At 36.2% G+C, this 24550-nt stretch overlaps 1 protein-coding gene across 2 annotated transcripts in view; it reads left to right on the plus strand.

Moving 5' to 3' along the window:
• PPP4R3A (protein phosphatase 4 regulatory subunit 3A) overlaps positions 1 to 24550 on the plus strand; it is a 40612-nt gene that overhangs the window by 7935 nt on the left and 8127 nt on the right. Inside the window, exons 2-11 of one of the 2 annotated variants that reach the window (XM_053979313.1) lie at positions 393 to 448; positions 9253 to 9317; positions 10220 to 10280; positions 10677 to 10775; positions 13158 to 13775; positions 22476 to 22553; positions 22653 to 22769; positions 23248 to 23364; positions 23634 to 23765; positions 23852 to 23954. In XM_053979313.1, the coding sequence (XP_053835288.1) occupies positions 393 to 448; positions 9253 to 9317; positions 10220 to 10280; positions 10677 to 10775; positions 13158 to 13775; positions 22476 to 22553; positions 22653 to 22769; positions 23248 to 23364; positions 23634 to 23765; positions 23852 to 23954 (1446 nt within the window). The remainder of the gene's footprint in view (positions 1 to 392; positions 449 to 9252; positions 9318 to 10219; positions 10281 to 10676; positions 10776 to 13157; positions 13776 to 22475; positions 22554 to 22652; positions 22770 to 23247; positions 23365 to 23633; positions 23766 to 23851; positions 23955 to 24550) is intronic. The other variant, XM_053979312.1, reaches the window with a different exon arrangement.

A 24550-nucleotide genomic window follows, 5' to 3' on the forward strand; every position in this document is an offset into this window, starting at 1 on the left:
GGTATTAGCAGTCACAGTGGTTACTGCTCTAAGCATTAGTTTCTAGATATGCTTCCCAGGAAAATAAGTGTTTTAGCTAACCTTTAAAAACAAATACCACACAATTAGAATTTTCACACAAAACAACCATAATCTCTGGAATGCAGTTGTAATGCTTTTGGTGTGCTGACTTGCAGACTTTATCATGTCTAAAAAATTCTCTGTGGAAAAGTCATTACTTAGAATAAGAAAGGCTTAAAATTCAGTCTTCAGAGCATTTTTCTGTGCTGTGTGAACAGTATCTCTTAGGGGTTAAGAGACTTACTGTTGCTCAAGGAAAGAGTGATCAGAAAATTTATGTGGCGGGTAAAATTCTAGCGCACGTATAAATAAGTGGAATTTTTTTTTTCTAGGCTCTCTTCTTTTGGAGTCCAAAATTAATCCGAACACTGCGTACCAGAAGCAACAGGTAAACATACTTTTCTTTTCCTCATGTTTAAAGGCAGGGTCTTTAACAGTATACAACCAACAGGGTAGTAATATAGTAGATTTTTTGCCTCTATTGCAAATTATATTTTATGTTCTTGTGCCAAGAATAGGCAAAATAGTTTGCACCATTTTTGTGCATTACATGCTCATGTGCTGTTCCTCTGCATTTTTGGTGAAGTTACACAGATAAATTGCACTCTGTTTTGCACCAGAAATTGCTTTTGGAGAGGCAGTCAAAACATAGTTGGGAAAATCACAAAGTAGCAGAGGTTCCTGAGGGTTATAGTATCTGAAACTTAGTATCATCTGGCCTTTTTCTTCTTTATATTTCCGATGCTTTAAGTTTAAATGTATTTTTATTCAGGGAAAAATCTAGAAGGCTTTAAAGCTATTTACATTTTAACCTTTGTTTGTCTTTTATTTAGAAGTTGGGTATGGGTTACTACTGCTCCAAAGCATTTTGTGTTCATAAAAGCAGCTTTTCACCTTTAGTTTGCACATTGCTTCAATTATTTAAACCATACATTGTGAGCCCCTAAAGAATGCTCCTGAGATGGGTGAGAAGCGAACTGTGTAGGCTTTGTACTTTATTTGCTGTGCTTGTTTCATGGATGCTGGGAATTGCCTTTACAGGTTTAAAAATGCTGAACCAGATTGTATTTTGTTGCCTGTTTGGTCACCTCATGCTTGTTAAAATCTTGTCAGATTTAATGTATTAAAACACTCTTCAGTCTTTCACCTTTAGTAGTTTACCACAGGCATGGACGTACTGTTGTTTTTTTCACAGGTGGTCCCAGTAGTTGTGTCACTGCAGGTGTTTGTAGAATTGCATTTTGAAGTGAATGGAGAGAACCAATTTGGGCTAAAAATATCCTTCCTTGAAAATTTTAACCTGTATCTGTCTCTTGATATATTCATAAAGCGCTGTATATGCAGCTGATACTGAGCAACTGATAAGGGCAGTGTGGGTCTGGAGAATCAATTCCAGAGAGTAAGGACAAGACCAGCAAAAATGCTAAGCAGACCAAGTTTTAGCTGTAATCCTGACCAGCTTGAGGTCATGGTTCTATGATACAATAACCTGAGTTTTAAAAGTCCTTAAGTGACGCTGAGTATTTCACAGCTCTACTGCATAAAGTGCTGATCTGGTGTAAACTTGCTTTGCTGACTTAAATCGGTTAAAAGAGCACTGGGGGGTTGAGTTTTGTATCAACAGGCTTTGTGCCACATCAGACATGAAACCTACTTCAAGGAGGCATAAAACTGCAGGATTGGTGCAAACCACCACATGTGCTGGTCAGTGTAACCTGTCTCCAGGTCAGACATATACTGTAATCTAGTGCTGCATAAATCACACTGCTCATTGTGAAAACATGGTTAGAGGAATAAAAATAATTAACATGAATCTGTCCCATTAGAGCAGCACTGTACATTCTCTGTGCTGGAGAAGGAAAAGTGCTGTTTTTAAAGCTTTCAAATGCTGCGTAGACAGAAATTTATACTTGCAGATGGATTGTTCATATTTAACCAAAGCAGTTTCAAATATAAATTGAATATGGGGCTCCACTCCGAGCCTTAGAAATACCAAATGTTTCTTGGTGTGTGTATTAAATCTGCTTTGTAGCCTGGTTTCTTTAGTGTGAGGCCTACTTATCCTTTCCCTTAGTAAAAGGCAAGTTCAGAGTTTAAACTTGATTCCATATGAACTAAGCTTGGAGCTTAGCAGCTGAAAGAAAGAGTAGGTTTTTTTCTAGCTCTGCTCCTAGAACTCTGAGCAGCTTAAACTTACTAAACCACAAAAATCAGCTTGGTACTTTAAATCCTTTTCCAAAAACTGGTAGCTTTCTATGTTGGCAGAGCTTTCAAACTATCTTACACAAGATCCATTTGTGGAACTGAGATGGAAGAGTGAGTGAGATCTTTCTTTTTGACTGCAGAAGGTCACTTAGGTCACCTCACTACTAGTGAAATTGCAGCCCGAGATAGAAGAGCTGCTTTTGAGCTTGCCTGCTGTTGTTGCACATAGAAAATTTCAAGAAAAGTCTCCCAGAAATCTAAGGCTTTAAACTTCAAAGTAGCTGTGTAGTGTTATGATCTTACCAGGCTTTTGTCTCATAATTTTATTGTGAGGATGAACCTATTTTAAGGGGTACATAGCAGCATCCATTTCTACTGTGACACAACATGCAGCTTGTGAACACTTTGAATACCTGATGGAATAAATGGATGGGTTCTGACTTTTGTCTAGGCTGACATGAGGCTCAGAAGAAGAAACAGTCTTACTGGACTGACTGAAACAATCTGGTTGGAAGCAAGGAAAGATAATATGTACTAAGCTCTTGGGGAACCTTGCTATGCCAGTTGCTTTGAATCCTTCAACAAAAGAAGCCTATAGATACCTTAGTGATAAACAGTGAAGTCCTTCCACTGGTGAAAGAACCTTCTGCCTATGCTGATCTGTTAGTGCTAGTGTGAAGTAGATGATCTCAGTAATTGTTGATATCACAAATTATGCAATCTCAAGGTTTACATATGTGTGTTTTAATAACTGCATAGCTTAGATAATTGTTTATCAAAATACTAGTGTGAAGACCTGAGGACAAGTTTGCCTTGCTGCCTCTGTTCCCTTGGAAACTAAAGCAAACAAAACAAAAAACAAACAAACAAAAAAAAAAAACAACCCAACAAAAACTAAAACTGTGAAGCTGAGCTTGTTATATGATTTTTGTCCCAATTGTCTGCTTTATATTTCTTGGTGTTGAATGTTGAAAGCAGTGACTGCCCTTTGTGGTGGTAAATACAACTTTCTGCCTTTGGAGAGAAAACCTACTTGGGAGATCTTGAGTCCTGCTCAGGGACTCATTTTTCATACATCAACCTGAAAAACAGTCAAACTTAAGTATTCAGTTTGCACAGTCTACTTCTCAGTCTTCCCAGACTTACCTGCCATCTGGAGGTTTTAAAAAATTCATTAAAGCATGAAATTCATAGACAATCTTTTGACTACCTTTTCAGTAGTCAAAATAATTAGTCTGTCACAATGAAGAGCTGTTTTCTGCAAAAAGAGAGATAGGTCTATGTATCTGATTCTGCAACATAGAATTGCTACCAGTGGAAGTTCATTGATGCTCTGAACCATGCACTCCCTGGCAAACTCATCACTGTTTACACTAGAACTAGAAGAAAGTAAGGCATATGAGGAAAAAAAGCTAGAAAGAAGACTTGAACTAATGTCCTTAATGTCCTGTGGCTCAAAAAAAGGACTTAATATTTCTTATGTTAAAGTACTATTTGTAGGTAGGAACTTCTTTAGAAAAAGCAAAATTTGCACAGTACGGCCACATGAGCACCTGATTTGTATTCTTGTTTACAGCTCTGTGTTAAATTTTGTTGGCATTTTTATTTTAAAATGTTACAATAATGGTCCTATAACTTTGCCATGGAATATTACTGGATTTAATTACTGGGTAAGTAGTAGCATTCACCTTAAAAGCAAATTTTCTTTAGTAAGTGGAATTTCATTATACAAAGCATTTCTGGGTCACACATGGAATACTTAGCTTTTTCTTCTGTTGTTAGTTGTTTTCTTAATATTCTAGTAAAGGTAGAAGATATTTAATTGTGGGTTGAGGGGTTTAAGGCATTGAAATTTCAGAATGTTAGTGACAAAGATGCTGTTCTTAAACAAGTGATCCTTATTCAGAAAATTAATAATTGCACTAGTATATTAGGATAACACCTTTTCCTATAGCAGCCCTAAATGATTAAAAAGCCCTCTGTACAACATAGCATTTACCTAGGGAGAAACTTGATAGGGGTGTGGACTGGGTTAGAGCTTTTCAGTATACTTTGGCAATGCTTTAAAAATAGAAGAGTAAAGACTGGTATCCTCAGCTTTTTTAGATACATCCACGTACATCCTGTAACACAATGATAAAGTATGTATTGCATCCTTTTCTGTGCAAGATATAAAATAACTCTGACACAAGAGTTATTTACAGCTTCCACCTACAGAGTCCTGCCTCTGCCCTAGAGGTGTCTTGTGTGCTTCACATTTTCAGTCTCTTTTCCAGTTCCTCACAAGAATAAAAAGCTAAAATTCATCCAGAGTACTACCTACTAGCTATGTAACTTGAAGGTGGCCATTCTTGAATAATGGAGAGCAGACTTATTAATAAAAAAGCCAAGTTTTGAAACTATCCAAAAGGGCACTGACTGAATGCTCAGAGAAGATGAACTTCATTCCCTTGCTGTCATGACAAGAAAGCCAACAGTGAAACTATTTCAATAAAATTTGTGCATATTGTAGCTAAGATAGTAAGGAAGTGTGTGTGGCTTTGTGGGGTGAGGGAATAAACAAGGGGAAGGGTGGGCTGCTCTTGAGTTTGGGGTGGAGTTCACCTATTTTAAATTAACATAGGTTTCTTTTCCTTCATTTCTGTTTTCCTGAGTATTTTGATTTTTCTGCTTTTGCTGAGTATCCTGGCTTAGGGACAAATTTGGGAAGAAACCTCCAAAGGGTCCTTCTGGAAAGCAGTTTCAAGTGACCCCTCCCCCAACTGATTTGGGAAAAGATTTCCTTGGTGAAAAATGGGGAAAAAAACCCCTTTATTTAACAAGTAAAGTATTCACAAGCATAAAAAATAATATTAAACAATAAAACCTCTCGCTGTTCTGAAGAGATGGCAGATTCAGAAAGTCCTTTCTGTGGGCTGTAGCTCGACTCGCTCAGTCTCTTACCAGTCCCTCTTTTGCGGGGAGAATACCAACGCCCGGGCCCCGGTGGGCCACAGGTGTGAGCTCCCGGTGTTCTTCTGGGTTTTAAGTCCAGAGCAGGGCTGATCAGTTCCAAAAAAAGAAAAGCCACAGTCTGGGAGCATCTCTGCCTCAGCTAGCTAAAAACTAACTAAATAGCAAAGGAGAGCTCTCTCCTACTTCTCTGTGCTGCAGACAATGCAGTCCGTGAGAGAGAAAAGCTGAAGCTCTTATCTCTGTGTTTTGAATACAGCCACCTCAGACATTCCACTGCTTCTCCTTCTTCCCCCTTCACTCTCAGATCTAGTTTTAAGGGTGCAAAACTTATTTCTGGGTTAAACAGACAAATGAGGATACAATTCAGCATCATAATGTCACCCCAGGAATTTATGAGTATGGCCAGTAAGTCAAGTTTCTGCCACAGAACTAATAAACTGATTTTATTCTATGTGATTCATGGGAATACAGCTGTGAAATCACTAACTGAAAAGTTGTGTATGACTGTTGAGCTTTCACAGAAGCTAGTAGAATGCAATCTGAGTATGCCTTTGGCACGTTAATCAGTTTTTTGAGTAAACTGTTAGCACACTGAGATAACCAGCTTCTAGGTGAACAAGTGCGTGAAACCAAATACAAAATTGAAACTTTATATTATGTTAGGTGGGTGGGTTTTTTTAGTTTGAAGATTCTGCCACTACCTACCACACTAACTCTGTATTTAACTTAAAAAGTGTGGGTAGTACAAATAGTTTATTTCATAAAGGGAAACCTGAAATTATGAAGCTGTACTTTTGATTGGAAGTATTTAGATAGCAAGATGCTGAAAGGTGGGTTGGCATGTCCAGGGAAGTGTCTGTGTTACTGTAAACAATCTGAGGAATTAGATGAAGAACTAGCAATCAGGCAGTCCAAGAGGGGAAGAAACAGCCTGGCTGTGTTGAACCTTGTGTGGGCCAGGAAAGTGTCATAAGCCTGAGCTGTGTGAGAGAAGGTATTCGTTTGTTTTTTTGCTAATTGGAAGAGATTAATTTGCTTTTTAAGGCTGAAGCAAGAATTTATGAGATACTTACCGAATTTAGGGCATCACTACTTCTTGAGTGTAGATTAAATCTCATAGAGCTTCCAAGAGAATGTTTTGGAGCTATGGAGAAGACTTGTCCCTGGACATGAACGGTAGTGAGAATCCATTGTCAAACAGTAACAGTTTTGTTAATATAATCCTAGCAGAGTCAAATCCTGAATACTGGTTGCTCTGAAATTCTTCATGATGAAATCCCAGAGCTTGCTTTGGAGATTTGTGTGAGTGTTGTACAAGACACCTACTAATCAGCTTTCTAATAGTTAAATAAAGCTGATTTAAGGTCCAGTAAAATTTGACCTTTAATGAGTGCTGCGGCAAGAACTTTAGACTGATAGTATGTATCAAGAAGTTTTTACTCTTGAGGTAAATCAGAAGCCTTTTGGCAATAGTTTCAAAAAAATGAAAAGTCATAGGGTAGATACTAAACCGTATCCTTCTCCAGTGCAATTGCCACTGTTTCCTGAGTTAAAATATTGCCGGTTAGCTTTTGAGGCATGATGTCTCAGATAAAACTGTAGCACACAGCAGTGCCTCTGGAAAACCTCTAACTAACCAAAATTTGCTTCATGTGGGCTTGATGCAGCCTGCAGAGAGAGAAGCAGCATAGGAATCACCACCGACTGTATTCTGAATTTTTGCCTTGGGCTATGCCCTTATAAGCACTAGAGTGTACAAAGCTACTATCCACCCATAGAAATGATTGATACCTCCTTATGGGAATGTTAAGTACATAGGTCTCCTAAAAGGAGGCCATACTCAGAACTTTAGGTTAAATTTTAAATTTTCTCATTTTATGTGCACAGTCATAATGAGCACTATTGAACCAGAAAACAAATTCATGTAAATGATCCTAAGGAGATAGCAAATTTTGTATGGGCTAAGATAGTGATGACAACTCCAACTGGCACTACTGCCAAGATATTTTTTTTTGCAAAGTAGCAAATGATTTTTCAATCTTTGAATAAGATCATGAACTCTACATAAATAGCTCCTGATTATCACCCTATTTAAAAAAAAGATCTTACCAAGAACTGTGATGCATCTTGAAAATATGAGGAGCTAGAATGCTGAAGTTGTCAGAGAGGACTCAGTATAAGATCCTTCAATAATAAAACCTTTGTCCAGGTTTGTGACAGTTAACACAGTGTAGCTATGATTTAATACTGCTATCTCACATTTTAATTGTTTACAAAGAACAAGATAATTTTTAGATGTTTTAATTATCCCATCTAGTTCCTTGTGTGTAGATGCTAATATTTTATATGAAATGCAACAACAAAGGACGTCTTTGCTCCATCTGAGCCAGAACTGCTATTGTGAATCAAATTATATTGAAGATTTTATGCTCATCAAGATGTAAAATGCAAGACTTACTTCCTTACCTCTCTAACCAATAGCCACTACTACTAATCATATTTATCCTTACGCCTGTTTTCTCTTTGAATGGAGGAGGCAGTCTTAAGAAATTTCAGTTGCTTTCTGGAGTTTCAAGAAGTAATATTTGACATTCGGAAGCAACAGAAACTCCAATTCCACAGCTGAGAGAGCTACAGCAGTTAGTGGACTCAACTTACACTGAGGAAATGTCAGATCAAGCATGTACGAAGATTTCTTTCAATAAAATAAACAGAAAGTAGACTGTTACAGATGTGTTCTTCTGTCTTTAACCCCATCTAGAATTTCTTTCAGTCATTTCTTCATACATGTATAAGTCTTGTACTGTTCTTTTTGATGATTATAAGCTTTGTAGGATCAACGAAATGAAATTATAGTCACAACTATATGCATTTAACAGTGAATTTAAAGTTAGACAAAACTGTATATTGCATAACAGAGTGGAGTGCTTTTTGTTTCATGTTCTCTTTTTAAAAGCCCTTTCATTCAAGAAAGGTTGTACAAATAAATAGAGTTTACTAAAGATTCAGAAAGTAGCAATTGATAGAATTCTGTTGAGGAACCATAATATATGAAACCCTTATGTGTTAAGACAACAGATACTAATAATTTCAAATTTTAATGTTGGCAATTGGAAAACACTTTTCTAATACTGATTAAACAAACTGGATTGTTCTGCTGCTCAAATGATTTCTTTAAGCAATTTTTTGTTTTGTTTTCCAAAGAAGAAATAGCTAAAAAAAATCAGATTATATGGAGGTGTGAACTTCCATGTTTAGTAGTACGTGATCTTGTTAAAGTGAAAGATTGCTATGCTATGGCCAAATAGACTTTTGTACATCTGTGACTGCGTTTTCAAAAGCAGGTTTAACTTTCTGTCTTCTCTTTATTTTTCTCTGCCTTCCTTCCTTTCTCTCTCTTGATCTGTTGCTGGATTTTATTCAGAGACTTAGAGCTTTTGTTTATTAAACGTAAGCAGTTAATGTAAACAGCACTGCCCTTAATAGTGTTCTTTTAGTCATTTCCCCATTTGTTAGTTGTGTTTTTATCAAGAAGAAAATATATTTTGGTCTTTTGGAAATGACTTACATAGAAATCAAACCAATTTCACCTGGGTGGAAATGTAATTAGATGGGAATGTTGCAAGTTCTGCTAGGGTCTGCTTAAAATTTGGTATTAGGGTTGCTTGGGTTTTTTAAATTAATTAGGCACTACTCAGTGTGAAACTAAGGAGAGAGTGGCCTTGAAAATTACTGCAGTAGAGATACAGTTGAAGAGATAAATATATTAGAATTTGAACCTGATACCTACACTTAACATGCAGTAAGGTACATACTGTTTTTTAAAGATGGTAAAGAGAAAAACTTTTTGTTTGGGACCTTCACTTTTCAGATTTCTGCAAACTAATTTTTTTTTTTTTTTTTTTTCGCTCTGTTGGAGTCAGCAGTACTGGGTGCTGTCAATCTGTTATTACCAGAGAATTTGCTCCATGACCTGTCTTGTAGAGAATAAATTATTAATTATTATTTTTTTCTTCCTTTTGTATTTTGGAGGTGGTCTTCCTAAATCCCTTTCTTCTGTGTACCACCTCTTCCTCAACCCTTTGGAAAAGGAAAAGGTAAACTATTTGCCATTTACAAGGTAAAGCCATTAGTGCCTCTGAAGCAGTATAGCTGCTCTGGTAATGGCAAATTGATTATATTGTATTGGCTTGACAATCCCATTGGAGCTGGCTGATTGTGCTGTTTAGATTATAGTTTAGTTTAAGGTGTTTTCTAGTAAGTGCATATCAAAATCTAAATGTAAGTTTTCTTTTTATTGTCAGTATTCGTTTTAATATCACTCTAAGCAAAATCTGTACTTAATGAAGTAGAAATTCTGTATTTTATGTATAAGAAAAATTCTCATGTCTCTTGTCCTAGTGAGTGAATGCATGGTTTAGCACTTGGCTGAAATAATGCAGTTTCATGGAGCTATGTGTATTTACTGTGGCTATATTTCAGCTGTTACAGGAAGACAAAAGACTAACAATAAAACTTGATTGCATACCTGAACACAATGTTGATTTTATTTTCTTCTTTTATTAATTGAGTTTTATTTTCTATTAGTTATTCTAAGAGTATATTATAAGAGTATATATATATTCTAAGTCTCTGTAGACTACTTCATCAAATATCTTGTCAGTGTGTGACATTGCTGTTTGCAGCAGAGCTTCCACTTTCATCTATTGGTTTTGCATGCAATATGAGGGCTCTGATAAACTCTTGAACTATCCTAGTGAGTTGATGAGAGCTTCAGTGTCTAGGAAGTGAACATAGCTAAGCATGGTTTCAAGTAGTTCTAGAAGTCCAGGGCAAAACTTCCTTCCTGAATTGTAGTTTGGAATAAGTAAAACTCTTATGCGTGGCTCAATGTGGTGGGTGCCTGTAATCCCAGGCAGTGAACTGTGGTGCTTCTCTTCTTTAAAGGTTGTAGCCATCTTGGGACTAGCTTTTAAAAAGCTGTTCTGTGCATTAGCAGAGTGTCTTCTGGGGCCTACAAAAATGAAAAAAAAAAAAAATACTGTAACTTTCATCCTACAGTTTTATGTGGTCCAAATGAAACATTAAAGAAACCCCTAACATAAACCCCAAAAACCCGTTGCTTTTGTTACTGTATTGTAGTAGAGAATGCATTGAGGTAGAAGTGCGTTTTCTAGGCCAAACTTTTTGAGATTTACAATATTATGGTCACATAAAGTAAGAACAAAAACTTTTGATAGCTTTCTGGAACTTCTTTTGATTTATGCAGGAATGCTTTTAATCATATAAACATATAAAAATTTTATGAAGTGTGATGGTTACATTTGTATTGTAATATTGTCCTGTCATTATTAGGTGTCAGGCTGTTTTTATTTTAAAAAATTACTCTTTAAACATTATTTAGGTTAATAAAATCTGAAATATATTGCCTGAAAATACTCTTCCTCTTTTTGAAGGATACCTTGATTGTGTGGTCTGAAGCTGAAAATTATGATTTGGCACTTAGCTTTCAAGAAAAAGCAGGTTGTGATGAAATATGGGAAAAAATATGTCAGGTAAGTTTGATAAATGTAAAATTGAGACAACCTAATTCATCTAAATGTTTGTATTCAAAACTTACAGGCTGTTCTGAGAGTTTGAACAATAGTAGATAAAAAGTAAAAACTAATGTTTTAGCCAGCTCTCCCAAATTTTGCATTTTTCAATTTAAAAACTTTCTTCTTCCTCCAGAAATTTAATACAGACCTAATCTAAGTTTTGGGTACTTTCTTAGAGCATTTTCAGGTCTTTCTACTCAACATAACTTTTTAGTTCTATTTTCACCCAAGAAAGTGTAGCTCCAAATGAGTGGTTAAATTAACAGTTAATGTAATAGGAAACTTTTTTCAGGGTAGCCATAAGGGAAAAGATTACCTATGAAACTTTATTGTAGCGAGAAGAATGTATGTGAGCTCTTAGTGAGTTTTATGATGTATTTCTTACAGAATATATTGCAATAAATAATTTTATATATTATATATATACTAAAACAGTATTTTATTTACATTTCTCTTTCTACATTTCTCATTCTTCTGCTTCAGGTGAGGGGGATATTGAGTTTCTCTCAGAATTTTTTTCCATGCAAACATTTCCAGGCTATGAAAGATTAATCTGATAGTAGGAGATACCTCCATCCCTGTATCATCACCTTAAAGATAATGTTTTAAGAAATCAAACAGTGTATACCTAGCATGTATATATTTTAACATATGTTTTACCACTACAACCAGATGACTGTATAGTCACTGAATCAGTGTTGTTTGTAAATAATATTTATTCGGGAAATAACTATTGACCCAAAAGAGTTTAATCAATATATTCACTGGTGTTAGTTCACTTTCTCAGTTCTTGTTTGGGTTTTTTCTTCCCTTCCAAGTATTACAACTTCTCTTAATTCTGTGCTACAATATATGGGATTTCTCTAAATACTCTAAATCTCTGTCTGCACTCTCTTTCTGTTCTTAACAAGCATCTAGCTCTCCCCACTCTGTCTTTTGAAGCTTGTTCTTAGTGATTTCAGAAACAAACCAAAAGATATCTGGTTTCACAATTGCATGTGTATAGATTATTCCTTTTTTGTAGAATGAGTATTTTCAGCAGTTTACCACTTATGTAAATAGGTACAGAAACATTTCCAAGAACCTTAGCAGTCAATGGCTCAAAAGCTGGGGACAAAAGCAAAGTAGGGAAAGGGGGAAATTTTGTTCTTAGGAAACACCCAGATAAGAAGCCCAGTTTCCTCACCCTCACATAAAGTTCTAATATTTTTGTAGGAAGCCAGTGTCTTTATATCCTGTTTTCAGGCCATGCTTTGTAATTGCATCTAGTGTACTTTATAGATCTTAAGCTTCCTCAGTCATTAAAACTTCTTCTAAAAGGAAAGCTTTGATACCATTTATAGAGAAAGTGGTTGCTGCTGTATGAGCAGAGCAATATGTGGGGTTTAGCACCATTCTGAGTATAAGCTTGCTGTTATAAATGAAGCATTATTTCTCCCAGGGTTTTTTTGCTGAATTTAAGATTAAAAACAGCAGCACCTTCTACTGTTCTTCTCAGCAGTGCTTTTCTGAATTTGACATCAGATTCCAAGCAGATGCTAAAATTAAGATGCCATTAAAGCTGATACATTCTGGTGCCCAAGCATCTGTGCATTTTTTTACTAATTCATACTTTCCACAGTTTCCTCATATCTCTGGAGAGATCTTTGCAAGTCCTGTGCATTATTTTTCTGACAGTCGGTTTTCCTCTTATTATTTTGTCAATGTTGGTTTGAGCTTTCTTGTTCTTAAGAGAAGATTCTGTGTCTCTGTTGAGTATTTAGAAGGTGCACAATAACAGATTTTTACTTGCAGTTCTCCAAAACTGAAAACAGCAGATAAATTAGCAAGACTGGCCTCTCTCCTCCGTTTGAGGTAGTGGAAGCTTTGAAAAGCATCAAGAGCAGTTAATAGCCTATAGATAAATGTTTAAAGCTATCACTAGAATAATATAATACTGATTTGCATTTGAAAATCTGTCTGCAGAGAATAAAGACCGCAAACAAACAGCTTAGTTCAGTAGTCTCTTAAGAAGTTGCTGTCCATATTAATAATTGCGAATTTCTGTTTTTATTTGAAGTACTCAGAAAATGTAGTTTTTTCCTTATTCTTCCTCCCACTTAAAAAAAATAAAGTTAAATGTCTAATGTAGAAACAATTTTATAAAACTTTCTATTTAAAGAAATTTTGTCATTATCTCTTTTATTTTCCAAACCAGCTATAGTCAATGTCAGACTAGATTTGCATTTCTATTTTGCCCGTACAAATAAAAAATGTGTGATACTTAAATGGTATTTTTTTAAAAGCATTCAAATAGCAGTAAAATTAAACTCCACTTTTTTGACACATCTTACTTTGCAGGTTCAAGGCAAAGACCCTTCTGTCGATATTACTCAGGATCTTGTTGATGAATCTGAGGAGGAGCGCTTTGATGATATGTCATCACCAGGTCTAGAATTGCCATCCTGTGAACTCAGCCGACTAGAAGAAATCGCAGAACTCGTGGCATCTTCACTGCCTTCACCCTTACGTCGCGAAAAACTCGCACTAGCACTGGAAAATGAGGGTTACATTAAGAAGCTCTTAGAAATTTTTCATGTGTGCGAAGACTTGGAGAACATTGAAGGACTACACCACTTATACGAAATTATTAAGGGAATTTTCCTTTTGAACAGAACTGCACTTTTTGAAGTCATGTTTTCCGAGGAATGTATAATGGATGTAATTGGATGCCTAGAATATGATCCGTCTTTATCACAGTCACGGAAACACAGGGAATTTCTGACTAAAACAGCAAAATTTAAAGAGGTGATACCTATATCTGATCCAGAGCTGAAGCAAAAAATACATCAGACATACAGAGTACAGTATATTCAAGATATGGTCCTACCCACTCCCTCAGTTTTTGAGGAAAATATGCTATCAACACTTCATTCTTTCATCTTTTTTAATAAAGTGGAAATAGTTGGCATGTTACAGGTAAGTTTCAAAAATTATAGTCTCTTACTTGTGCTTGGGCAAGGAAAGTCGGGTGATTATTCCTGAAAAGATTGAGGTGCTTCAGTGGAACCTTCACTTCTGTGATTCTGTAAGTGATTGTGGAGTGTGACAGAAAAGAAAAGGCATGGATTTGAGTACTGTGTTGTCAAATACACGTTCTTTAATTTCTGGGTTTGGACTAGATTCTGTCTAACTGATTTAAAGGGAGCAAACATGTAGAATATTGAATGAGGTTCTTTGGAATGAACAGTACTGTTTGCACTTCGAATCTTTGATTTTAGTAGGAGTTTTGAGGGCTGTTGTTTTTGTATTTTAAGACTTTTTACTTACTAGACTTAGAGATATCTTTAGTCATGATACCATGAAAAAACCACTTTGCCTAAATTTCACAATATAATGTCCTACCAAGATGTAGCTGTTGCTGATTTTGAAGTAAATTAAATTAACTGTTTGGAAAGTACACATTCAGAACATAAGACCACTTTAGATGCTTGAATGTTTTCTTAGTTCAATAAATCCCTAAATAATGGTGCTTGGAGTTACCAGTTTTTCATGAAATATGTCTTACTGCAGATATAAAGAGATTATTTGGTGCTTTACAGAGCTTACCAATGTCTTAGGTGTTCTGCACCAACGCATGGACTTTCTGAACAGTGTTAGAAATTGGTGGCACATCTCTGTAAGGGGAGCTTTCAGCTAACTCAGCAAAATGTTAACAGCACATGTATTTTGGTTTGTAGAAGTTAATTATCATTATCGTATTTCTCCCAGCGTTTAATAAATGAATAGTCATTGTCTTTGTAGAGTCTGTCTGATCTGGAGAACTGGACCAAATGTTAGATGTTACTGATTACTTTAATCATGTTTATCTTCAGTTCTACTCTCAGGATGTACCCTGCATAATTTCATGGAAAATACATAGCAAAGGAGAATGAAAATTCCTTTTGCAAGCTCATGGAGCAAATAATTGTTAAAACTAGGCCTCACAACTTTTCCTCCATCACACTCGGTTATCAGAATACTGATATTACTTAATCCACTCTCTTGGAGCTTTAATCTGCATGTGAAACACCTTGGGCATCTTCAGTAGTACCAGGCCCCAGCTTATGCCCATGTGAACCAAACTGTTCATGTCTGGGTGTGTGTCCTTGATAAACAAAGTCACAGTTGATTATCTGAAGATAAGTCAGAAGGCTTTAAGCATTTTGAAGTTGCCAGTTTGAAGAAGTTTACAAGTCTGACTTTGAGAGAATGTTGAAAAAGACTCAGTTAAGGGGTCTCAACTTGAGCATCCAGTATGACTGTTGTCTCAAAAATGTCTTGCCCTCTTTGCAAGTGTTGCTAAAAGCAAATTTCTGAAGATATACATTTTGACTTGAGGAGGAGGAGGGCAAGAATTTTTCAGGAGTCTTGGTGGCAGTGGCTGATTCTGAGAGAGATCTTGAGCTTTGAAAAAGAAAATTGGGCAAGGAAAAAGAGGGTCTGATCCTGCAAAATCATTAAGGGTGTGTTTGCCAGACACTCCGAGATAACTTTATTGAGGACTAGAGACTGATGAATTTCCTTTTTTCTGTCTCTTAAAACTTGTGTTAGGTTAATAGATATAGGGTAGGTTTAAGTTACAATATCAAGGTTTTGTGTTGTTGCCAGACTTGTTAGTTGCAGTTTATAGTTGAAATAAAGGCTCAGATCTGATTTTGATTTGTTGTGTAACAGCAGATTTTTGAATGTTCTCCTCACTACTGTTCTCTATGGTTGAGAATAAAGTATACTTCATGTATGTTGGAGCCAGAAGAATTAAGATTGCATTTCAAAGTTAGATAAACATTTGGAATTGTTGAAGCTTTGAGGAGCCCAGAATGAGAGCACACAAGAAAGATAATACACCCTGTGCTATACTGCATTTCCTAGTACTTTCACAGTACAGCTCTCTACCAAGGAGGGAGAACTCCCTGAGTTTATAAGTAAGAATCTGTCAGAAATAATTGGACATTGCTGATCAATTTTTGGTTTTGAGGAAATTAAAAAATACTTACAAGTTATGTGTCCACTGCATTTCTAAGAGTTTAAAAGACTTGATTGCTTGACTGATTTTTCAAGTTCTGGCAATGTAGCTCTAACCCAAGGTTTCAGCCTACTTACTTAGCATTTATTTATTCATAAACCAATAGGCCAGGTTGCACTTTTCTGTAATCTCTGCACTCTAGTTTTATTCATCCCCCATTCCTACAGTCTATGTATAAAAGACTATATGATACTATTTCTTCCTATTTCTTTACACAGAATAAATAATGCTCTAAGAGCTGAATTAAAAGACTGAATTTGTTGATTTCACTTCTGTAACTGATTCCTAAGGGCTTTCTTCCATTTGTGTGTGATTTGACATCATGCGTTCCTGTAGCTGGTATCACAATCCTTTGTGTGTGTGGAGGGAGTGTTACTGCATGAAGGATGTCTAGTTCTCTGTAGTTCCTGGCATTTGTTATTTTAGATCTTCTGAGATCTTGGTGCTCACTAACCTTACATGTGTACTTAAGAAGTGGTTTCTTTTAGAAGTCCTTATTAATTGAAAAGACTCTGGGATGCCTCATGGTGGTTTATTGGAAGTCATGGATGAGTCTCAAGTTCATAGTAGATGAATAATTAAGGCTTTTAATGCCTCTGCTGTTGACTTTAGGTTGTCTCTTGGACCACTGAGGATGTGACAAAAGAGATCTCTTTTGGGGAAGTTTCACTTGGCAGGATAAAAGTAAACTCCCTGAGTAGTTGATATTCCATGACATCCTGCAACTCTTGTGTGTACAACTGAGTTGTTTGGTATTCTGGTCTTCTCTCTCTCTCTCTCTGGCTGTGAGGGAAAGGAAAAGAAAAACTCTTACCTCCATCATGGAAAAGAAGTGAGCTGTAATGAGACCTATCCATGTCAGGCTGTGTATTAACCAAGGTGGCACCTTACAGTACTCTCATCTCAGTTAACTCAGCCAGACTGTAGTTTCAGAGAAGTGAATAGAAGTTTGTACAGGACTGTACAGATTGTGTCTTATGCTTCTTGACAAGCTGACTGACTTTACTCAAAACTACCACTGTGTTTATTTAAGGCATTTACTGTCAAGATAGGCCATTTGCGGTCATTAAAGGTCACTGGCATTTAATGTCAGTTTTTCAGTTATAATTAATATTGAAGATGAGAATATGCTGATTCTTCAGAGTTCTGGCTTTATTAGAGAGACTTTGCATGTGTTTAAAAAAAATAAATTCTGTAGTCATGGAAGATACTTGCTTCGATCATTTTGCTCTCTTTGGTAGGTAAAATAACTTACTCTTCTGTGCTAAAACCAAAAATATAAAATAAGTAACCTTTGGCATTAGGGTTATGAACCATAGTCTTCCTTCCTTCTTCATGAAGGTTAGCTTTCTCATAAGCTTTTAAAAATGTGCTTATATTGATGGGCTTTTCTGAAAACTGGAGGTAAGTTTGTTTGTGGTTTAATTTTATAAGATAGGTAATTTTATGTGAGCATGTCAACATCTCACTAAACTAGTTACTGTTGTTGCATGATGAATAGTAAAGCTATGAAAACAGTATTCCCAGACTGCAGAATTAACTGCTGTGAAAATTACTCAATTACAGATTTTCTCATTCACAATGTGTAAGACGTGCAAGATATGAATTGCATTTTTTTGCAATTACAGCCCCTCCTAATATGCTCTTACTGCTTGGGGTCCAGCCTGTTCTAGTCTTGAGATGTCATAGCCACCAAGAAACTTGCTGAAACATGGAATTGGCCAAGTTTTGAGAGTGGGGGTGGGACAGGTAAGTGGTGTTTCTTGCTTTATATGACGCTCTTTTGCAATTTAAAAAAAATATATACTAATGAGCACACTGGAGGCCACCAGTTCTTTCCCTTTTTATTATTAACTAGTTCATTAAAAAAAAAAAATCCTGCAAAACTGCGCCATAGAGTGAGCAAACACTATTTCCTTCTGTTCTCTCCCCCTTTTCTCATTGGTTTGTTCTTCTTGCCAGCAAGATCATGCAACGTCTTTATCTTCCAGAGTAAAGAATATTGTGAGGATTACTTTTTTGTATGTGCATTTAGACTTCAAGATCTTTAATTTTCAGGAAAGTGGAGAGTAGAAGGGGGAAACTGGACATATGTTAAAATAGTTTTTGTGCCTGGTAGAGCAGTGATCAGATGGTATTATTGTACTGGTAAATCAGAATTATTAAATACAGAAGTCATATTACTGATAGTCCCTGTATCCCTTTTCAAGAGCTAAAAAATTGCAGGTATTTTGATATATCTGTATATTTTATTGTATTAATATGTAATGATAGGCAGGTTTTAATTTTTAAAGTGGTTTTACAGATAGTTGCTTATTCTTAACCGAGTCCTGTGGATGCAAACATAATTATCTGTAGTTGTTTTGGAGGAAGAGTTGTGTTAGTGCATACTGGTAGTTCTGCCCAAATCTAGTCTGCTTTCTTACAGTAGTTCACTCAGGAATAACTGGAGATTTACTTTCAACAAAATTCACCTTGCAATAAAGTGTAAAAAAATACCACTTTCTGGGGGAAGTGACTTGGTGAGAGACATTTGCAAGTGGTGCATTCTTGTGATTTTGGGGATGAACTTCTTCATTGTAGAAAATTATTTTTCATGTGTTCAGAAAGGACAAAAGTAATTTGGTGAATCTTGCTATTTTTCCAGCATGCTGATTCAAGTGACAGTAGAGCATGATGAATGCATGTGGGGAAAGGCAGTCTGATATAAACGAGATTTTAAACTAAGAAATCTTTTGTGTGGTAGCAGGAAGGAATGTGTGTTTGAAGTGGTAATTATCTGTTTGCTAGTAATATTTTATGAAAATTTCACTTTATGGGCTAAAATATTGCTTCTGCCCAAAATGAATATGGAGGTGGAATATAGGATGGAATGTGTGCTCTTTCCAGTTTAGGTGGTGTTGAGTTTCTTTGATTTTTTTTTTTTTTTTGAGAAAAATATGTTTTATGTCATTTATCTGTAATCACAGACACAAAAATACCTGATAACTGAATGTTAATTACATTTAAGAGAGGCCTGGTTTTGAAGAATCCTTTTTTTAAGTGCCTTTCAGAAGGAGGAGGGCTATTTTGGAAGTTGAATCACAAATGTAAATAGTATCCTTTTTTGTGACCCTAGCTTATCTGTGGGTTTTCTTGTTTTTAAAGTCATAGAGTGAGTAGTTGGCCTGGCTTGTTTTTATATTCATGAGCTTTGAAATGTATTAAATCTAGAAGCATCTACTTAGATCTTTCAAAGCATAAATGAATATACTTAGTGTCTGGTATACATGTGGTTTAAGTATTGCACTTCTGATAATTTCTGTGCCTGGGGAAAGTACCTAGAATCCACAATTACATCATAAACTATTGTTTGCAGTTTGGTTTTCTTGGAAAACAGTTGTGACATTCACAGCTTCTAAGGTACAGCTAAATGTGTTTTGATACTTGTCTGTGTGAAAAGACCACATACTGCAGAGAATTTGCACTATGTTCACAGACATACTTTGAGGGATTTTTGCAAGTTAAAAAAAAACACTCAAATTTGTGTAATTCTATCATTCTGTGTTGGTGCTTTGTGACTTCTAAAATATGTGAACTCTGCTCTCAGACTGTGCATTTCCACGGGTCTTGGCAGTATTGTTCAGGAATGTTTCTTTAGATATATTGCCCTTGTCAGTAATTTTACAGCTTGAGAGAGGGAATCTTATACTTAGAATGTTCTTAGCAATGATTTTCTATATATGGGAGGGGATTGGGTCTTATGAACAGCAACCTGTCTGCCTTTCATTAAGCATCTGGAATGAGATAAATGCTGAACGCTTTTCAGGGCTAAGCCGTAAGTGTGAAGTTAGTAATAAGTTGTTTTTATTTTCTTGGAATAAGTGCCATTTACTGCATATTATCCATGCAAGGGTGGGATGTTGTAATTACTCAGATCCATCTTAATTTGTCTGATTTTAAATAGGTCATGGTTGTTCTGGAGCCTAGAGATTTCAGGTAATCTTGTTAATTTAAAAGTGCAAGGTATTTAATGGAGTTTGGGAGAGGACGTGACATGGAGATATGTTTCAGTATTATATTTAATGCAGAATTGTAAAATACTGTATTGTAGTCTATATTTGGAATGCTGGAAAATAGTTATGTACTGAACTTCTGCAAATTCGTCCTGAAACATTAAGTGACAGCATTGAAGTCTTTATCACTTGCCAGTTTTAGGTTCACTCTACAAGGCCCATATGTTTGCAAGCCCAATACCAGGGTGAGTGGGTTGCCCTCTGCTGCAGACAAGCACATGTTGGACAGGTCAGGGGTGTGGCAGGACCTGGTCAGAGAGCTGAGCTGGGGTCCTGCCTGTGCTGCTCTGCCACGTAGTGCCAGATGCGCAGCTTCCCCAGCTGACTCTGTCTCTGGGACACTGAAGTGGGTCATAAATGAGACCCACATATCACCAACAGTACAGGGTCTCTCCTCTTTCCATAACATAAACCCCCAGTTTGATCCTTTGGGTAATATTGTATACCTTTTTTTTTTTCTTCAGAGGTACACTACTTATGGCTCTTACATGCATAAGAGCCATGATTGAAGCTCTGAAGTTTCTGCTACTGAAGTTTCCATTATTTTTTCACAGTGATCACTCTAGGATAGTTGACTTGCCCTTACTCTCAGATATCATGGAAGAGGTGAAAAGTTGCTTTCACAGTGAGAATGGAAATAAGGGTTATGCTTTCCAACTGGGGATAAGCATGCATCTTCTCAATAGTTTTCATAGATAAGATTAGTTCTGCATCTTGGTCAAAATAGTGAAAAGAGAAATGAAATCAAACTATGTGGCCTTCTCTTAAATGCACTGCTAATCATGGAAAAGAACCTGCATAGTCTTCAAAGGAACTGGGTTTTATGGGGTTTTGTTTTGTTTGGGTTTTTTTTTTTTTAATTTCAGTGACTAAGTATGTCAGTATATCCACTGTGGGTTACTTAAGTTACCTGTGATGTCTAATGAGTTAAATATTAGAACAGAAAACTTACAAAGCCATGTAAGAGCTGGATAGCAGGTAGTCAAACATCCTTGCATTCTCCCATCAAAGCTTCAGCTATGTTTTTTCTTGAAATCAAATACCTTAGTAGTTGTTTTGGACATATTTCACTGTTGATATCTGGAAGTCAAAATATACATCTGTGCTTGATCATCCAGAGTGAATGTTGGTATACTTCAAGTGGGGCCGCTCTTACCTCCTTTTGTTTTGATTTTGAAGCAGTCACAGAAAGAGCAACGAAACTTGTGTCCAGAAATCACTCTTTTTCATTACCTGTTGGGCCAGGTTAGGAGCACAGCTCAGCATCAGACAAGAGAAAACATGGCATATTCTAAACAAAAGGTTTACCTTATAGTGCAATGAGATATAGTAGCTCATGCCAGCCTGTTGTGGGTTTATCTGTGTTGTGCAGTGCCACGTAGAGATGCTGATTGCATTGTGGGAGTGTTGTAGCAGCCTTAGCATGGTGTGCTATCACAACTGAGGTGCTCACTTCCTCAGCAAGGCCGCGTGTTGAGCGTGGATGAGGTATTGAGGGAATTCACAACATAAGAAAGCTTTTGTGTGTGTATCTGAAGTACTTTCATGGTTTTGCTTTATGCAGTGCAAACATGAGCAAAGAAGCTTGGATTTCTGGCACTGTGTTTTTGGGATGGAGGGATGTTGCACATCCATGTATTACTGACTTCACAAGAAACAACAGTGTCCGTTTTCTGAAAAAATGCATTAGTACCTGATATACTGGAACCTTTCTCAAGCAAGTGCTGCCTTACTACTGCATAATATTAGGAAAAGGATGGGAGAAGGTTTATTTCTTAATAATTTCCTAGTTGTTAGGATAGTAAAGGTTATGGAAAGCTAAATATTGCTCCTTCTTTCAGTCTAAATACACATTTGTAATGTGTTTGGAGCTGTTTGTAGTTTTGCTAAGATACACCTGTGTGAAAATAATGGAATGGGTTTTGAATGCTGTCAGCCAGAATGTCCAATGAATTCTGTATGTAATAGGAACAGTTGTTTTGATTTGGTCTCTAGAATTCACCCTTTTCACAACATTGAGGGGAAGGAAGCTCACCTCATTCCTGCTCTTAGGCAGCTTTCCCTTCATTGTGTCCTTGCTTCTGTTGTGCTTGAGTGATCTAATAGCATTCCAAAGATATGCTTGTATGCGTGTGTCTGTGTAGGGCTGTGTGGGATGTTGTTTATAAATGTATGTAAACAGCTGACCAAGGGTGGTGTGATTTAGGGGGACAGGCATGTGACAAGGGGGAAGGAAGTTGAAGAAGTCAAAGACAAAACAATGAGAGTTGCAGTAAAAAGTAGAAAAAGGGCAACTAGAAGGCAGTGCAACAAACGTCGTAATTGAGAGTGAATTGTTTGGGGGTGGAGGGATTCTGAACATGATTAAAGCTCAAAAACAAGATGCATATTAATGTACTTGAAAAGTGAATTAGAAAGTTGATACTGGTGTGATTAATTACGGTATTCAAACATATGTTCTCTTCATTCCAGGAAGCATGGTCTAGAAGAACTTTATATTATACTTGGATGCCTTTTGATATTGTCAAATAAACAAATGGTATTGTTTTGCTTTTGTAGGAAGATGAAAAATTTCTGACAGATTTGTTTGCACAACTAACAGATGAAGCCACAGATGAGGAGAAAAGACAGGAATTGGTAAGAAACCTGTAAAATATGTGACAGTTACCACAAAGTGACATGTGAATACTTTTTTTTTCTTTTTAATTACTAAACTAGTATATTCCTGGTTTTCAGGTAAATTTTCTGAAAGAGTTTTGTGCATTCTCACAAACACTGCAACCTCAAAACAGAGATGCATTTTTCAAAACTTTGTCAAATATGGGCATACTGCCTGCCCTAGAAGTCATATTGGTAAGTCATTTTAATTATTTGTCATAACAGTTTTGTCAATCTTCAGAGAGGCTTTTTTAAAAATTAACTTCAGCACAAACTTCAGCAGGTGGTTTTCTTTTTGTTTGCTTCATTTGGCTTGTCCTAGCTTAAGATACAGAATGTTCAAAATATTTTTGTTAAACTTTAAAAGCTTTTACAATATGGCATTGGTAAGTACCCTGGCATTCTTCAGTTTTTGTTTTCCTATTTCCTTTCCTAGCTTTGCTTGCTTTTTGGTATCCAAATAAGTAAGGAAATAAGGAAATAGATCAAAGGGCATGGAAACCATAAAATTTATTTTGTCCAGCTGTTGTCAAATTTACAGAGTTGACTTAGTTTTAGAATATGGTTTTAGCAATAGTTAGGTGTGATTTGTGAGAAGGAATTAAAGCTGTGTGTTTTCTGGTTCCATTTAGCCCTTTGAAGAAAACAAAATTATTTTATTTGACTTTTCCAGGGTATGGATGATGCACAAGTACGAAGTGCAGCCACTGATATATTCTCATATTTGGTTGAATACAACCCATCCATGGTACGAGAATTTGTCATGCAGGAAGCGCAGCAGAATGATGATGTAAGTAAAGAGTCCTCAGAAATTGGTGTAATATTTAGGAAATCACTGGGGTTTGAAGTTACTGGTGTATATTTATGGCTGTGAATGACATGAGCCCTAGTTTCAAAGAAGTAATTTGGAATTTGGTAACAGGGCACTGAGCTGCTGTGTTTTAAAGAGTTCTGTTAGGTGAGATGAGTTCACCTGTTCACGGATGCTTGTTGCATTGTATAATTTCAGATTTGGCACAAGGGAGTAGCATTTGAATTGATTTTTTTTTCCCCTCTTAGGATATATTACTCATTAACCTCATTATAGAACACATGATTTGTGACACAGATCCAGAACTTGGAGGAGCAGTGCTACTCATGGGTTTGCTCCGTACTTTAGTTGATCCAGAAAATATGCTTGCCACTGCTAATGTAAGTAAATACCTTCAAATGAAATTACATTTGATTTTTTAGGGCATTTGATAATATGTGTTACATATACTTTTTTCATTCCTTAGAAAACAGAAAAGACAGAATTCTTGGGTTTCTTCTACAAACATTGTATGCATGTTCTGACAGCCCCTTTATTGGCCAATACTACAGAGGACAAGCCTAGCAAAGGTAATGACACTCTGGATTTTGGGCACATCAAGACTGTTGAATGTCAGTGTTTAGAATAATTGTCAAAGAACATTTTCCATCTAAAAAACTTGAGTCTGAGATTATGAAACATAGTTCAAAGTAAAATGCCGATTCAATATTTAGTCATTTGAATAATGCATAAGCACAAAACTGCAGAGAGACCTGATTTAAGAAGTGAACAACATTTGCTGCAAATTTGGCTTTAGCAAAAAATAAAATAAAATACTTGTACAATTTTTAGGAACTCATGGGGCACTGACATAGACTTCTAAACATGTCTAAATGGTTTCTTAAGGTCAGGGATTACTAGAAATGTTGCAACATTTCCCCTGGGAAGGTGTGCTGAGTTTGAGAGTTGTTTCTACAGCAGACTAAGAAAGCAGAAATCAGTGATGAAGTAATTGTTCATGCTGGCTACTAGCAGCAGTTCTTACTACAAGTGTTACAAGACCCTGAGGTATTTCTTGCATAGTACTTTAGTTAAAAGGCATTATAGATCACATTTTTGGTGTAAACTTAGTCAATACACTGCATCTGGGGCGATAGTTTATGATCTGGATTTGTGGACATCATAA

The sequence above is a fragment of the Vidua macroura genome, chromosome 6 (genome assembly GCF_024509145.1).
Source record: "Vidua macroura isolate BioBank_ID:100142 chromosome 6, ASM2450914v1, whole genome shotgun sequence".
NCBI classification, from domain to species: Eukaryota; Metazoa; Chordata; class Aves; order Passeriformes; family Viduidae; genus Vidua; species Vidua macroura.